At 38.1% G+C, this 15,370-nt stretch overlaps 1 protein-coding gene across 6 annotated transcripts in view; it reads left to right on the top strand.

Moving 5' to 3' along the window:
• LOC135227063 (protein orai-3-like) overlaps positions 1-15,370 on the top strand; it is a 46,432-nt gene extending 31,062 nt beyond the window's left edge. For 5 of the 6 annotated variants that reach the window (XM_064266887.1, XM_064266882.1, XM_064266886.1 and 2 more), the window contains 4 exons: positions 2,652-2,780; positions 5,630-5,919; positions 9,888-9,926; positions 14,425-15,370. In XM_064266887.1, the coding sequence (XP_064122957.1) occupies positions 2,658-2,780; positions 5,630-5,919; positions 9,888-9,926; positions 14,425-14,740 (768 nt within the window). In that variant the 5' untranslated portion in view covers positions 2,652-2,657 and the 3' untranslated portion in view covers positions 14,741-15,370. The remainder of the gene's footprint in view (positions 1-2,651; positions 2,781-5,629; positions 5,920-9,887; positions 9,927-14,424) is intronic. The other variant, XM_064266884.1, reaches the window with a different exon arrangement.

Here is a 15,370-nt window from a genome sequence, read left to right as displayed (position 1 = left end):
GTGGATCGTAGACTTTCCAAGATCCCTACCAAGAAGGACGGATCTTCTCAAACAACCACACTTCAAGAGGTACCATCAAAGCCTCCCCGCTCTCGCTCTGACTGCCTTTCGACTATCGAAAGACTTGTCAGAGCGAGAGGCTTTTCTCGCGAAGTGGCAAGCGCGATCGCGAGAGCTCGCAGAACCTCCACTACGAAAGTATACCAGTCGAAGTGGGAGGTCTTTAGAAGGTGGTGTAGAGCCAAGAAGTTGTCCTCCTCCTCTACCTCTATAGCGGAAATTGCTGATTTCTTGCTATTCCTGAGAGTAAAATCTCATCTAGCCGTATCCACAATAAAGGGATACAGAAGTATGCTCTCGGCTGTATTCAGGAACAGAGGATTAGATCTAGCGAATAACAAAGATCTCCACGATCTCATAAGATCTTTTGAGACTTCGAAGTCTAAGGAACCAGTACCTCCGAACTGGAACTTGGACGTAGTCCTCAAATATCTGTCTTCGGATAGATTCGAGCCTCCTCATCTGGCATCGTTTAGGGACATAACTAGAAAATGCATATTCCTTTTATCTTTAGCTACGGCAAAAAGAATTAGTGAATTACAAGCTCTGCAGGATAAAGTAGGATTCAAGGGAGACTCAGCTATTTGCTCGTTTAAGACCCTGTTTTTTAGCGAAAAACGAGAATCCCACGAATCCCTGGCCTAGGTCATTCGAAGTCAAAGGAATGTCGAGTCTCGTAGGCAGAGAAGCAGAGAGGTCTCTATGCCCGGTTAGAGCTCTGAAGTTCTATCTTCAGAGAAAGCGTCAGTTGGGAGGCTCTAGACAAGGTCTTTGGTGCGCGGTCAAAGACCCCACAAGACTGATGTCCAAGAATGCTCTGGCGTTCTTTGTAAGGAACGTCATTACGGACGCTCATAAGGTCTGTCCTGACGAACAATTACAACTCCTGAGAGTAAAAGCTCATGAAGTAAGAGCGGTTGCGACGTCTCTCTCGTTCTATAAGAATATGTCGCTTAAAAACATTATAGATACGACATACTGGAGATGCAACTCAGTATTTGCATCTCATTACTTGAAAGACGTGCGTGTGACGTATGAGAAGTGTTTTTCTCTAGGTCCTATCGTATCGGCAGATACGATTCTGGGTACGGGAGCCGACACCAATCCTTAAAATGTATATACTGTTCTTCTGTTTGGATATGGTCGAGAATCTCTTCGAACAATGGAGGATTCAGGCTCGCACGGGCGGCCGTCTATGTTGTTCATAAGAGAATTCTTGTCATATCCAATTAGTTGAGTAAAATTTTTTTTGAAAATTTTGTATGTGTGCGTAGTGGTTTTTGAGTTACGGTTGTTGTGACGAGTTCGGGGATAACTCGTAACAATCCTTAGTTCTAACACATGGTTAGGATCAGGTGGTCGGGATTGGTTGTGTGCTCCTTCATAAGGTGTATTGTCATATAAGTGGATCAGCACCCATTGACAAAGTCCTTTTAGGCTCTGCTGAGTAAGTGGGTAAGACCCCATCGGCAGACCCACAAGAACTCTTGGCCATAGATCACATATCTCGCTAAAGTTTCTTGAGGTGATGCAGACTAATGGGCAAACACCCACGAAGTCTACCACCTATCAGGTAGGAACCAAGGTTTTTTTTTTTTATACCTACAACATATGTTGTTTACCTGTCTATTCCATATAGTAGCTGTCTCTTACCCTCCACCGAAGGGTGCCAATCAGCTATGTATATATCTGACAGGTAAGTTGATTGTATGAAAATGATATTGTTATGTTACAATAAAGTTTCATACATACTTACCTGGCAGATATATACAATTAAAGGCCCACCCAGCCTCCCCGCAGGAGACAGGTGGAAGAGAGAAAATATGATAGAAAACGGGGATGGTTCCTAGTCCTGCCGCCCAGGGCAGGCAGGTAGATCACCTGACCTACCTGTAGCGAGTGGCGCGAAATTTGAATTTCTGTCGGGACGACGAAGTCTTAGCTATGTATATATCTGCCAGGTAAGTATGTATGAAACTTTATTGTAACATAACAATATCATTTTTTGTGATAAAACCTTAAAAAAAAACCAGGTATATAAAGTTTTAGTGGGTTTTTCTTGAGTTTTAACTAACAAAATACGAGGTTTTAAGCATTTTTATAGGTTCCAACTATTCGTAGGAGGGTCTGGTACGCACCCCCGTGGATACGGGGGGACCACTGTACTGTATACATATTTGGTTTTCAGCTCGGTAATACCTTACTCCTGCCTTGGGTATGAACTGTGGGTTTTCTTAATTGTGAATGGTTATCTGATTCTGTTTACATTTGCTTATCAATAAATAGCATTATAGCTTAGCTAATGTTTTAAGAATGAGCACATATTACAAATTAAAATGAAAATTGCAGAAGCATCTTTCAGTAGTATATAAAGTAAATATTCTAATGGGTGTGTGCATTGTTTGAAATTTATGCTTACTGGATTTGAAAAGGTACTTGCATTTTATTTCATTTGAAATAATTAGTTCAGTATGTATTCAGAAGTATTTACGTAGTTGTTTAAGATACTATTCAGAATCCTCAACTTTGTAGTCTATAATTATGGTAACTACAGTTCCCTATATTGAAAATATTTTTACCAACTATTTCAGATTTCCATGCGGCTGGTTCCCGCAGCAACAAACGCAATGGGAATGTATACATTACGGCAATTACACTTGAGCCGTGCAAAGCTCAAAGCCTCAAGTCGAACATCAGCCTTACTCTCTGGTTTTGCAATGGTAAGTACGTATATTATAAGGGACATGATTTTTTAATGATTTTTTATTTTGCATTGCTTTATAGCCTTCAGTTCTTTTTATTTATCTTACAGTAAGGGTGCAAAATAAACAAACTCATGGGTAACCAAGGTACAATGGTAAAATGTTTGTTTTCCTCTAATTTTAGGAGTCAAAATCATTCAACCTCTTGTGGGGAATCATTTGGATCCAGGTATATTTTCTGGAAACCAAATTCCCAAAGAGAGTGTACTGTAGACTTGGAATGATAGGGAATCATCATTTATGGGATCCCGTAAGGAAACCCACCATATACCAGGAGGTGAATTGAAATATGATCTGCACACCATGCAATGGATTGCTTAGGGACTACAGTACAACCCCCAATTTAACTGAGTGATACAGGTAGTCACTGGGTTACGGCTGTCTCAACCTATGGCGTTCCATATGTGGTATGGCGCTTCTTCAAATATATTCATAAAAAAAATTGGGGTCCTAACTAGGATTACAGTGTTGTAAGCCCAGGTTATGGTGCTGTAACTCGCTGGTGCTATAATGAAGTGAGAAAATCAGACAGGGAACTGTAGCCACTGGGAGGGTTTACCATAAGGAGAGAAAACTGGTTTATTACCAGGAAAAAGCTTACAAACCTGTTTCCTTCCCCAGGCTTGCATCTCTCTCTCTCTCTCTCTCTCTCTCTCTCTCTCTCTCTCTCTCTCTCTCTCTCTCTCTCTCTCTCTCATATTTTTATAAATATTTCCTTTGGTGTTCCAGGTTATAGTGATATCTGATTTATAGTAGGCCCCTGGAACAGAACCCCTGCCATATCATGGGAACTGCCTGTATCTATAAAAATTTTTGTTGAATTCATTCAAATCAATTTTATTATTTCTGTATTGACTGAGTATTTTGAATGTTTCATTTTAATGTTGGTTGTTAGACATGCAACTTTCTGAAAACTTGTTGTAAACAGCTCTGACCAGAATGTATGGAAACCTAATAGAATGGATAGGACCAGAAGAATAAAAACATCATTACAATGGAAAGGGATGCACTGTAGTGGGGCAAACATAGAGAGACTAAGGTTGCTTGAGCTGTCTGAAAATGTTAGGGAATTTGTTGGAGGAAAAGGCTAAGAAAAATTGTAAATTCTAAATTTGGCTTCTTGCCAGAGGCCAACAACAGTAGTCTTTATATTGATGCACGTACAAGAACAATAACAGAGATTGAGGAAGAGATTACCTCAAAAATTTTGTTTTAGATATTTAGAAGTTATTTGATTGTGTACCAAGACAATCAACTAAATAAGCTCCTCAGTGGCGTGGTTGGTATGGTGTCCCACCTCGGTTGTCGCGAGTTCGATTATTGGGCATTCCAATGAGGTGTGAGAGATTTGTATTTCTGGTGATAGAAGTTCACTCTCGACCTGGTTCGGAAGTCACCTAAAGCCGTTGGTCCCGTTGCTGAATAACCACTGGTTCCATGCAACATAAAAACAACATACAAACAAACAAACAATCAACTAGATGGACATTATGAAGGCAGAGGGTACAGAAAGACTTTTTGGGCTTATCATGTTACTGGAAAATAACAATATGTATCTAGAATGATGACAGTGGTATGAGAAGAATTTGAAAAAATTTTGGTTTCCATCAAGAGTAACTGCTACATGGAAAAGACCTAGCATTAACTGCAAAATCAGAGGAAGAGGTTGCAGAAAGTTTGGTTGATAGAAGAGATAAGCAAAGAGGACAAGTCTAAAACTCAACATAAAACAGTACTTGAAGTGACTGGAAAACAAGCAAAGAAAATAAGTATGTAGTAGGAAAGTGGCCATGTTGTTTTTATGACAGATGTGGGGGCTCATCCAGTATGTACTACTGTGAATCAAAAGCATTGCAAATTATATAAAAATAAGGTCTTCTCAGTGCCTGCAGTATACAGGTGCAAATTGGGAAGAGACAGAGGTTGAACATCCGTTTACAATGGAAGAGTAACTCTTAGATTAGATAGGTCAGTTTTGCCTTGGTAACATCTTGGAGCATGTAGCAACATGGGTAAAATGTCAAGAAATTGCTTGATTGTTGACAAATGAATAAAAGTATCCCAATAGGAAACTGAGCAAACACTTTTTTTATGTGCATAAGACCTATACTATTGAATGCAGAGATACGTGTGCGCTATCAAGGAAAATGGGGAATTGGAAAAGTGGACTGGAATACTACAATTCATGGCTGGTTTGCAATGAGAACATCATAACACAAATGAAGGGGCAAAGATATATCCCACAGCTGAAAAGGGATATGAAGGGATTTGGAACAGCTAGTCAGAAAAGTAGTAAATGGGGAAGTAGCAGGATGAAGACCTACAAATGAGGAAGTAGCAAGCTGAAGACCTACAAATGAGGAAGTAGCAAGATGAAGACCTGTAGGAAGGCCCTGGAAATCACTAAAAGCAGACAAATATTGCACTAGCTAAAGAGAGTAGAGGTAATTCATTTCACATATAACCCCATACTGAAAAAATCTGATGTAAAATTATTATTGATGATGAGCTATGAAATTGGATTTTTTTTTTTAAATGTTTCTTGGTTATGTGGTTTAGATTAAGCTGGCTTTATGCCATCAGTGACCCCTACCCTAAGTGGACGTGAGTACGCTTCCCAACAAACAGAAACATTTCACATGAAGTTCTTTAATATTTCATGAGCAGTATTTCATTAGATTTGGTTGTGTTCAACACTGCAGTAGATATAGGTTACTTTGCTATATGTGTAAGAATAGAATTGCATTTTTATCTATTGATAGTATTGATTTGATAAAATAGTAGCAAAATTTGGTTTCTCTTTTCAGGTAGCCATGGTTGAAGTACAGTTAACCCCACACTGTAATTGTGATAAGAGTATGACCAATTGCCCTGAAGATAAAAGTCCCTGTAGCCATGTTCCAGAGGGCTTATTAATAGCATTCAGTGTATGCACAACATTACTTGTTGCTGTTCATTTACTGGCATTGATGATCTCCACGTGTGTGCTGCCACATGTTGAAGCTGTTGCCAATATGACACACGTTGACTCTGTCACCAGTTTGCATGGAGCGAATACAAATGTTATATCTGACTCGCCACATCTGACCATGCATAGGTAACCTACCTGTATTTCATATTATTACTGTAAGTCCAGTTTTGGTATTAATGCACTGATAAAGATAGAGACTACAATTTTAGTTGTCACTCTTAGTATGGTGATCATTTCCCAAATATCTTCCTTTTATTGAGGGAAAGTACGACTGCACAGAAATAATTGTAAGGAGTGTAGTCCTCGTAAAGTTAGCCACACTGCTGTACTTTGGTATGTGTGGGTGAGTTTTTATGTACAATTTGATTTGCAAATTGGCAACCTTAAACTTATGCAAGCTTTTCTTTATAACTTTCTGCATTTGCCATACTCCATGAGTACTGTTTTGGAATATATACCTGACTTTAAAATTGTGAAATAATTGTAGTATGTGTTACTTGACAAATTTAATGCATATATAATGTTATCTTCCACTTCCCTCATATGTCAATAGTTTTTCATCTTGATGCGCAGTGATGATACTGATACCTTTTATTAGATTAGGATATTTTCATATGATTTTCATAACAAAATGCACTTTTTGTGATAAAACTATTTATAAAATACTCAGGTAAAGTAAAGAGGGTGTTTTTATGTTTCAATTATCAAAATTGGTAGTTTGAATATTTTTAGAATGGTTTTAAGTACAGTAGACCCTTGACTCACGAACACAATCCGTTCCTAGACCTTGGTCGTGTTCGAAATTGTTCGTGACTCGGAGCTAATTTCCCCATAAGGTTTAATGGGAATAATATTAATTGGTTCTCGACCCCTACGAACCAATATATATTATGTATATTTTGCCTTATTTTACACAGATAATGTAAAAGTCAGTGTAAAAAACCTTAATATATCTAATAATATAATTTAAAATGGTAAACTAACACTATAAAAACGTTTGTAAAGTGAACACTTACTATGACTGGCGAGACTTCTGGCTTGACGGACAAGAGAAGAGGAGGGTGGTGGGTGGGGAGGAGGTTATTGTGCGGAAGGAGACCCTCCCCCATCTAGGTCGGGGAGATCTCGTTCCGGAGATTCAACTCTTCTAGGTTTTTTTGGTGAACGTTTAATCACAAACTTATCCAATGTCTGTTGCCTTTTCCTTCCTTGCATAACTTTTCTGAAATGGCTCATTAAATTTTCATTGAGCATATTCACGATCCTGTTCGTAACAATTTTGTCCGGATGATACAATTCAAGGAAGCACTGGACATCATTCCACTTTTCCAATGCGGCTTTTATCACATCACTGCTGACATCTGTAACTTCCTCCCCAGCCTCCTCTTCGTCAGTTGATTGCTCCCGAGCAGTTGCTCCTGCTGCTCTTTGTGGAGTTGAACAAGTTCGTCCGCAGTCAAATCTTCTGAATGTTCAGCGACCAATTCTTCAACATCTTCGTCGTTGACTTGTAGACCCATACTGTTGCCCATGGACACAATTTCTTGCACAATCTCTGCATCGAAGCCCTCAAAGTCACGGACAGTTACGCACTGGGGCCAAAGTTTCCGCCACGCAGAATTTAATGTGCGGTACGTAACTTCAGTCCATGCGTTATCAATGAGGGTTATGCAGTGAAAAACATTAAAGTGCTTCTTCCAAAATTCTTTTAAGGTTAATTTTGTCTCTTCAGTTACACGGAAGCATCTGGAGAAGAGCGCCTTCGTATATAATTTCTTAAAATTGCTAATGACTTGTTGGTCCATGGGCTGGAGAACAGAGGTCGTGTTGGGTGGAAGGAACTTGAATTGAATGAAGTCATGTTCACTGCAGTCAGCCAAGTACGAAGGGTGTGCCGGGGCATTATCCATGATCAGAAGGCACCGCAGGGGTAGCTTGTTCTCTGTTAGGTACTGACTCACGGTCGGCGCAAACACTTCATCAATCCACTCCATAAACAAGTTCCGTGTCACCCATGCTTTTGTATTGGCCCTCCACATTACAGGCAGTCTGGCCTTATTTACGTTGTGCTGCTTAAAGGCACGCGGGTTATTTGAATGGTAGACAAGTAGCGGCTTTAGTTTCAAGTCGCCACTTGCGTTTGAGCATAACAAAGCGTAAGCCTATCCTTCATTGGCTTGTGGCCTGGGAGCGCCTTCTCTTCTTGGGTGATAAATGTCCTGTTGGGCATCTTCTTCCAGAAGAGGCCCGTTTCATCACAATTGAAAATCTGTTGAGCGACGTATCCTTCGGCCTCCACGAATCTCGGCAAACTCAGTCAGGAATGCCTCAGCAGCAGCCTTGTCTGCGCTAGCAGCCTCACCATGCCTAATTACAGAGTGAATTCCAGTTCTCTTCTTGAAGTTATCAAACCACCCTTTACTAGCCTAAAATCATCTGGCGTGGCACTAGTAGAAGGAGTTTCCTTCAGCAAACTCTGATACACTTGCCGAGCTTTCTCGCAGATGATCGGCTTGTTTACACTATCACCTGCCATCTGTTTCTCATGTACCCACTTCAAAATTATTTTTTCTGCCTCTTCGAGGGTTTGCGATCTCATCTTGGTTAGTACTGTCACTCCCTTCGCAACATTTGCTTCTTTAATGGCATCCTTGTTTTTCAAAATTGTCGAAATTGTCGACTTGGCCATCTTGTACTCACTTGCGATATCGGTCACGCGAACACCACGTTCAAACTTTTCTATAATTTCTTTCTTTATTTCAATGGTTATCTTCCTCTGCACCCTCTTCTCACCATCACTCTTCACTTTCTTACTTTCACCACCACTCTTCACTTTCTTAGGGCCCATTATGAAGAAAATCACAAGTTTTAGCGCAAAAAATGCTAAGCGAATTGACGAACGTCTTGTACACAATGAGATGAGACAAAGAGCGATGCGTGGGTGACGCCGTGCGTGGGCGGCTGGAGGATGGCTGGTCCCATGGCAACTCAAACGCTCTCACGTGTGCTGGGCGATTTCGCGCATTTTTCAAATGTTTGTGTCTAAAAATTAGTTTGTGAAACAAAGTGAATTGTTATTTTCCAGAAATTTCCAGCATTTTTCAAATGTTCATGTCTCAAAATTAGTTCATGACCCAAACAGAATTTTTATTTTCCGCATTTTTTTTTGTTCGTATCTCAAAGTTAGTTCGTAAGTCAAGGGTGAAATTTTACCTATAATTTTGGTCGGGGATCGAGTTGTACGTGGGTCAATGCGTTCGTGAGTCAAGGGTCTACTGTATAAGCTGATTTTAACGATTTGTAGGGGTCTGTGGTACACATCCCCCGTGAATCTGGGGCATCCACTGTAAAGCAAAGTTGTAAGTCATTCATTTGTCATCATCTGATTTGCTCATGTTTTTTATACATTGTCCTTTCATTCAAGTATCAAACTACTGATCACATCATACAGAGAAATGTTTAAATTTTTTTAATGAAATACGGTAGTATATTTCACCTTGCATGCAAGTCTTTTTGAGTTTATTATATACTGCCGGGTAAGTGTAGCTGACTAAAGTTAGTAGAAAAAATAAAAAAATAAAATATTTAAGCTGTAGCATTATGTATAATAAGAAAACAGAGAAATTTAAGCAGTGGTAAGAAGATGCCAGTGTCAGACTTTCTAGTTCTTAAACTGAAGCTTATCAATAAAAAGCCTTTTACTTTATAAAAGCCTAGATGGAGATACCTAATTTTGAATCCATATCAGTAGCTAGTATTTATTATAGATATATTGACGGCATTAAGGTTTGTGATGCTTCGTTTTGTAGACCACTTTTTTTTTTTTCATAACCTTTGTTCCTTACCATTAAATGATTTTGTCTTTCATGTTTTCCGCACTATATTCCTGCCTTTGCTTTCCATCCCAACTTATTGAGTGCCATTTCCTGCATTCTTTACTTAAGGTTTATTGATACAAAGTACTTTGGCTGTCCCAGAAACTGAGTTCTTATAAAACAAACCTAATATTTTATAAACTATCAATCACATTTACACATTTGCATTCTTCAACATCCCTAGTCTCAACATTCTTCATTCTTTTGTCTACCAAACAGAAGATCAACAGTCCACAGATCCTCCAATTCAGACCACAGGTAAGATCCAGTCCAGTCACCCTCTTCGCTGGATGATGTGTCTTTCATGAACCTCTTCTGGATTTTTTTTTCTACATTAAACATCACCCATTCAACTGAAACACCCACATTCAGATCTTATAGCTTGAACACCTGCAAGAGAACAGACTTATAACCTTTGATAGAAGAGACTGACGAGATTTTGCAGTGACATGGAAAAGAAGAAAGATTGCAATCATATTATGTAATGCCCTTCTCAAGACCCAAATACAGAATTGACTCCACTTTGCTTGGGAAGGTTGTTGATCAAATTCAGTTAGATTCTTGGATAGTTGCTGCTGACTCTTCCAAAATTCCTGAACCTTCAAGATATGATGGGTAACCTCCAGGCATTACTTAGAATTCTCTTGGGGTTGCCGTGGAACTGAAGAAAATCTAGTTGCTTGAGATGTTTCTTCCAGGACAGATTTCTGATGTCCATGTACATTATAAGTAGGTTTATGAATCATTCCTCCAGTAGCCAAAGCCTGTCAGTCAACATCATCCTTGTGTACTGGAGGTCCTGAGCTTGCCCAATGTCCTCCAAATTAGGCTGAAAGACAGAAAAGCTTACACATTCAGCTTGTTTCAGGAATATATACAACATTGCAAGCAACTTTCAGGCTATAGGTCATAGTTAGGCTTATTTGAATTATGTGTGTGCAATATGTGGTTCAGATTTGTGATTAACAGGGCTGCCAATGGCAGCCCCACAGTTGTCAAATAGCCTTCCAGACTTCTAGATGCAGGAACCACTAAAATGGTGGAACCTGCCAGTTCTAACTGACTCCATCTCCTTTTGTTGAGCTTTCTTGGGACAAATCACAGAGCAGTGCTTGTCATTTGTCTCTGCCCAAATGAAGATGTCTACTTTTACATGATGCAGGGCTGCTGATTTTGGTCACTAGGATTCTTCAGGTGTGTCTTCAGTGTAGAGATGTCCAGCATTTCACAGGCAACCTTTCCCATTAAAAATGAAATGATGGATGGAGGTCTAGGATGACACCCTTCACCTCAAAAAAATTATTGTCCTGTTTCTTACTGTGCTGACCAAATGCCCATCCCCTGCTCATCCAGGAGATTTAGTTCACTTGTTTGTAGACATGTCTGTGAATATTAAGATTTCTAAAAAAAAGGAGAGATCAAGAATACTCCTGATGAGAGGTGACCAGAGTCTTTATGACCACTGAAGATCATCCAAAACCTTCCTCAAGGCCATGAGTACTTCATTGTATGGAAGATTTAGTTCTCACTTGTTTGTAGACATGTCTGTGAATATTAAGATCTCCAAGAGTACGCCTGATGAGAGGTGACCAGAGTCTTTAAGACCACTGAAGATCATCCAAGACCTTCCTCAGGGCCATGAGTACTTCATTGTATGGAAGTGGCAGCAATGACTGCTACTTCATCAGCTGCATCTAGAACAACCTTGGTCTGAAACAGCTGTATGGTTCTCTTCCAAGTTGATGAAACACGGACTGCTACACCTTTGTGTTGGGATTCAGACAGTGCTAAAACACTCATTGCAAGAACCAGATTTATTGCCACTAGCCAGCCAGTCATCCAGATATCTCCAAAGTTGTATGCCAGACCAATCCACCCATGCTGATACTGTTGGCAGAGTTTTTCATTAAGATTCATACAAATGGATTGTGCAGTAACTTCAGAGCCTCCTTCAAAAAAGGGATGTATTGGAGGATCTCGTTCACTGGGCTTAAGTCATTTGTCAACCACCTTCCATTTTTCACCTTTGGGACGTAAAATAGACAAAGTTAGAACCAAGGTGACCTGTCCCATACCTCAGCTGCATACTTTTGCAACATTAACCGAACCTTACTTTGCCGGACCATACCATGAATCTCTCAAAATTCTCTGTGCATATCCTGAAGCCCATGAGATATGTACAAAACTACTTGGCACAGAATCACAAAAGTAAGGCTGCTTGACTTAATAAAATACTAAACATCTAACAAGAGGCTCTAAATACAAGTGATATTAAACCTTGTAATTTATAAAGATGAAATAGTACATTAATTCCTCAACCCATTTGCTTTCTGCCTACATTTTTTATGATTTTTTTTTTGATAGGTTATGTTTTCAGATAAGTAGTAGTTTATATAAGAAATCTCTTCAGTTAAATGATTAAGTGTAATGTACAGTTTAGTTTAGGCTAGAAAATATGTGGAATTACTATTAGTATGGGGGTATCTTGAATTTTCAAGTGTATGAAAATCTACAATCTCTGTTATTTATCCCATGGCTAGACCTAGGAAGCATCTGATAGTTGAGATGCTACTATTATTGAGAAAGATACTAGTTACAGGGAGCTTGAAAATTTGTAAATGATATCTTTAAAAAAGTAATAATTATGGCTACTGCAAATCATGATATCTTTGAAAAAATTAATGATTATGGCTACTGCAAGTCACAGTAGCATACAGACGATAAAATCCTGCCAAAGGTTACCAAAAATAATCAATACCAGTTAAGGGGACTGCCTCAGTTTTGGGGGGAGGGTATCGAAATATTGCCTGGAGCAATTATGTTTTGCTACCCTTTTATAAGTCACTTAATGGAAAGTTACTACAAAAAAGTTTCATAAATTTCTATCCATTCGTTTTTTTATATTAATTTTTTCCTGATTTTCAGATGCATTGCTTTAAAACCCTAAGGCTTCCTTAGTTTTTAACTAAATTTTAATAACTAAAGCAATTAATACTCACAAAGAGTTGCTCCATCCAATGAATTGAGAAAGATTAAAAAAAAAAATAGTAAAAAAAATTCATCGATATAAAAAAAATTCTTTTTTTTATTCAATTACTTAATTCAAAAATTCATAAAAAATAGAAATTGGAATAATTTGAAAATTCTTCCAATTCTTTCGATGTAGAATTTATCAAGGATTTCAATGGTATTTGAATTTTGAAAATAGGACAACAAATAAAAAAAGCCTTAGGGTTTTAAAGCAACCCATATACTGAAATACATAGTTTTGAGATATCGCGTGTTAAAGTTTGCGTAGTGAAATTCTCAGTGAAAACCGCATAGACATCAATATAAAAATTTACTTCAGCTTGATTTTCTTATTCTAACGGCATACGTACTTCTATGGTATCTGGTCCTCTCACTTTAAAAAGTGATATTAAAACCCCCCAGGGGGGGGGGGGTATCATGAGGCACCACCCCACTCATTGTCGCCAGCTAGGCCTGGGAGGTGATGAATGCACATGCTTCATCTTGGTGTTCTTTCTTGTTATCTTTCTAAGTCTTTCTTTCAACCTTTCTCTAGCTAATATACGCTTTCTTGACTGCTTCTTTCTTGGCATTTTGATGAATAAACAAGAAAAAACGCACTTAGATATAAAGAGTACTTGACAACTCCGGCTCAGAAGTGAACGGTATGGTTACATCAAAGGTATGCGGGTTACTGATGTGTTTTTGCAGCTGCTCCTCCTGCCTCTCTGCTTCAGAAAGCGTAGGATGGGAAAAATGTTGTACAACAAATATGATTACCTATGGAAAATTTATGTAAAACGCAACCGAACAAAAGGATATCAAAACATCATATTTTTCGTGATATTTTCATTGTGGATACTTTCACCAAAAATCATTTTTGACCCACTTACAGGTTAGCTACAGCACTAATATTTTACGTCTGGCTGTGGCACACATCAATGTTACCAGAAATGAATAAAACTCTATTTCGCCCTCGGACCTCAAAATTGTCGTATTTCAGGCCTCCCAACTGAGGCGGTCCCCTTAAAAAACAATTCAACTCTTCTCTTACCACACCTGAATAAATACACAAGGAGGTTAGCACGACTAATATTGTACCCACTAAGATTAACAGACAACAGTTTGTTACTATTTTAAATAGTCATTGTGTCACAAAATTACATATACTAGTATATGACTTATTAAAAGACTATAGATAAGAAATTGAAGTACACTAGATTGTAGTACATATAGGGAAAACACTGGACTTATGCAAATGTTTTGCCAAAGCATAAGATTTACTGGAGTAAAGGTGAAGCACAGGTGACTGACAAATACTGTATGCTGAGATCATGCCCATTAAATAATTTACTAGGCAAAAAAAACTACAAAAATCAGGAAAATTATTAAATGTCAATGAACATTGATTGAATAACTGAGTTGCAGCACAAACAAATTATGAACAGAACTGCAGATTTATGAACAATTAAGTGTTTTTAGATCTCGCAAGTTTCTTGTGGTGGCACATGTGAGCTCTCGTTTTTCTTGTGTGGTAGACAAGACTGATGAGGTGGGGAAATTTGAAATCACAAATGTGGTTTAAATATGGCCGTTGGAATTGTGATGACACAAATGCAAATGCGGTTGAAGTTCATTTATCTGGAGTTAATTTTTCTCTGCTTTTAGAACTCCTTTTATTACATTATTAATTCAACATATCCTATGTATGGAACAGTAATTTAATCCATTTCTTTTTCTTTTTCAGATACATTGAAGCTGCATGGAGCTTTTCAACTGTCTTTGGAATATTGCTCTTCTTGGTGGAAATTGGCCTGTTGTCATGGGTTAAGTTCCTGGATTACTCGCAGAATGCTGCAATTGGTTCAACTGTACTCCTTGTTCCTATAGTTATTCTTTTTACACTCTTTGCTTTGCATTTCTACTGGAAGTTAGTGGCTCATAAAGTAGAAAATGCCGATAAAGACCTGAAAGATATTGAAGAGCAGTTACGAGCACTTCAACAAAGATCAAATGATAGTCAGTATAATGGAGAACGTCGTTCCTCCGTACAAGTTGTGTGATTGTTCAATTTGTTTTATGTAAGTGTAGTTTAATACAGAGTAGATAGCATTTAAATTATTTTTGTAAGTATGACTGATGATATACTGTATGTTTGGTGTTTGAGCCTCATTTATAGGTGTCCTGAAGCCCTGATCTTTCTTGACCTTTTGAAATCTATGAGTATATGAAAGTACTTAATTATTTAAGTCACATCAAGTGGTTGTTACATTAGTTTGAAATTATGTTACAGACTTTGTGGTTTTACCTCACAAAATTCATAAATATTATATTCATAGATAACAGAACTTTTTAGGTCAGGGCCAAGAATAATTGCTTTTTCATGGATTTTATTCTTGGGATAGCAATAGAATGCTTATGGAATGTGTTGATAACATTTTTTAAAGTGCAATCTCATTGCTTTTGACCTTGTATTTATTCTTGGCATTACATTGAATTTTAGAGTGATTACCATATATTGATATATCTGTTTTATTTAGGTTAAGTGAGTTTTCATTACAAACTGTTACATCAACAACAGGTGAAACCTAAAGTAAAATTAGGTTGACAGTAGTCAGCATGTTGATTATTTGTAATTTTATCATGACACAAACATACCCTTTTCATTCACCTAAATAAAAGATTTTGCTGTT

Source organism: Macrobrachium nipponense, chromosome 15 (genome assembly GCF_015104395.2).
Source record: "Macrobrachium nipponense isolate FS-2020 chromosome 15, ASM1510439v2, whole genome shotgun sequence".
NCBI lineage: Eukaryota > Metazoa > Arthropoda > Malacostraca > Decapoda > Palaemonidae > Macrobrachium > Macrobrachium nipponense.
The sequence above is the reverse complement of the archived record's forward strand: the minus strand, read 5'-3'. Positions and strand labels throughout refer to the sequence as shown.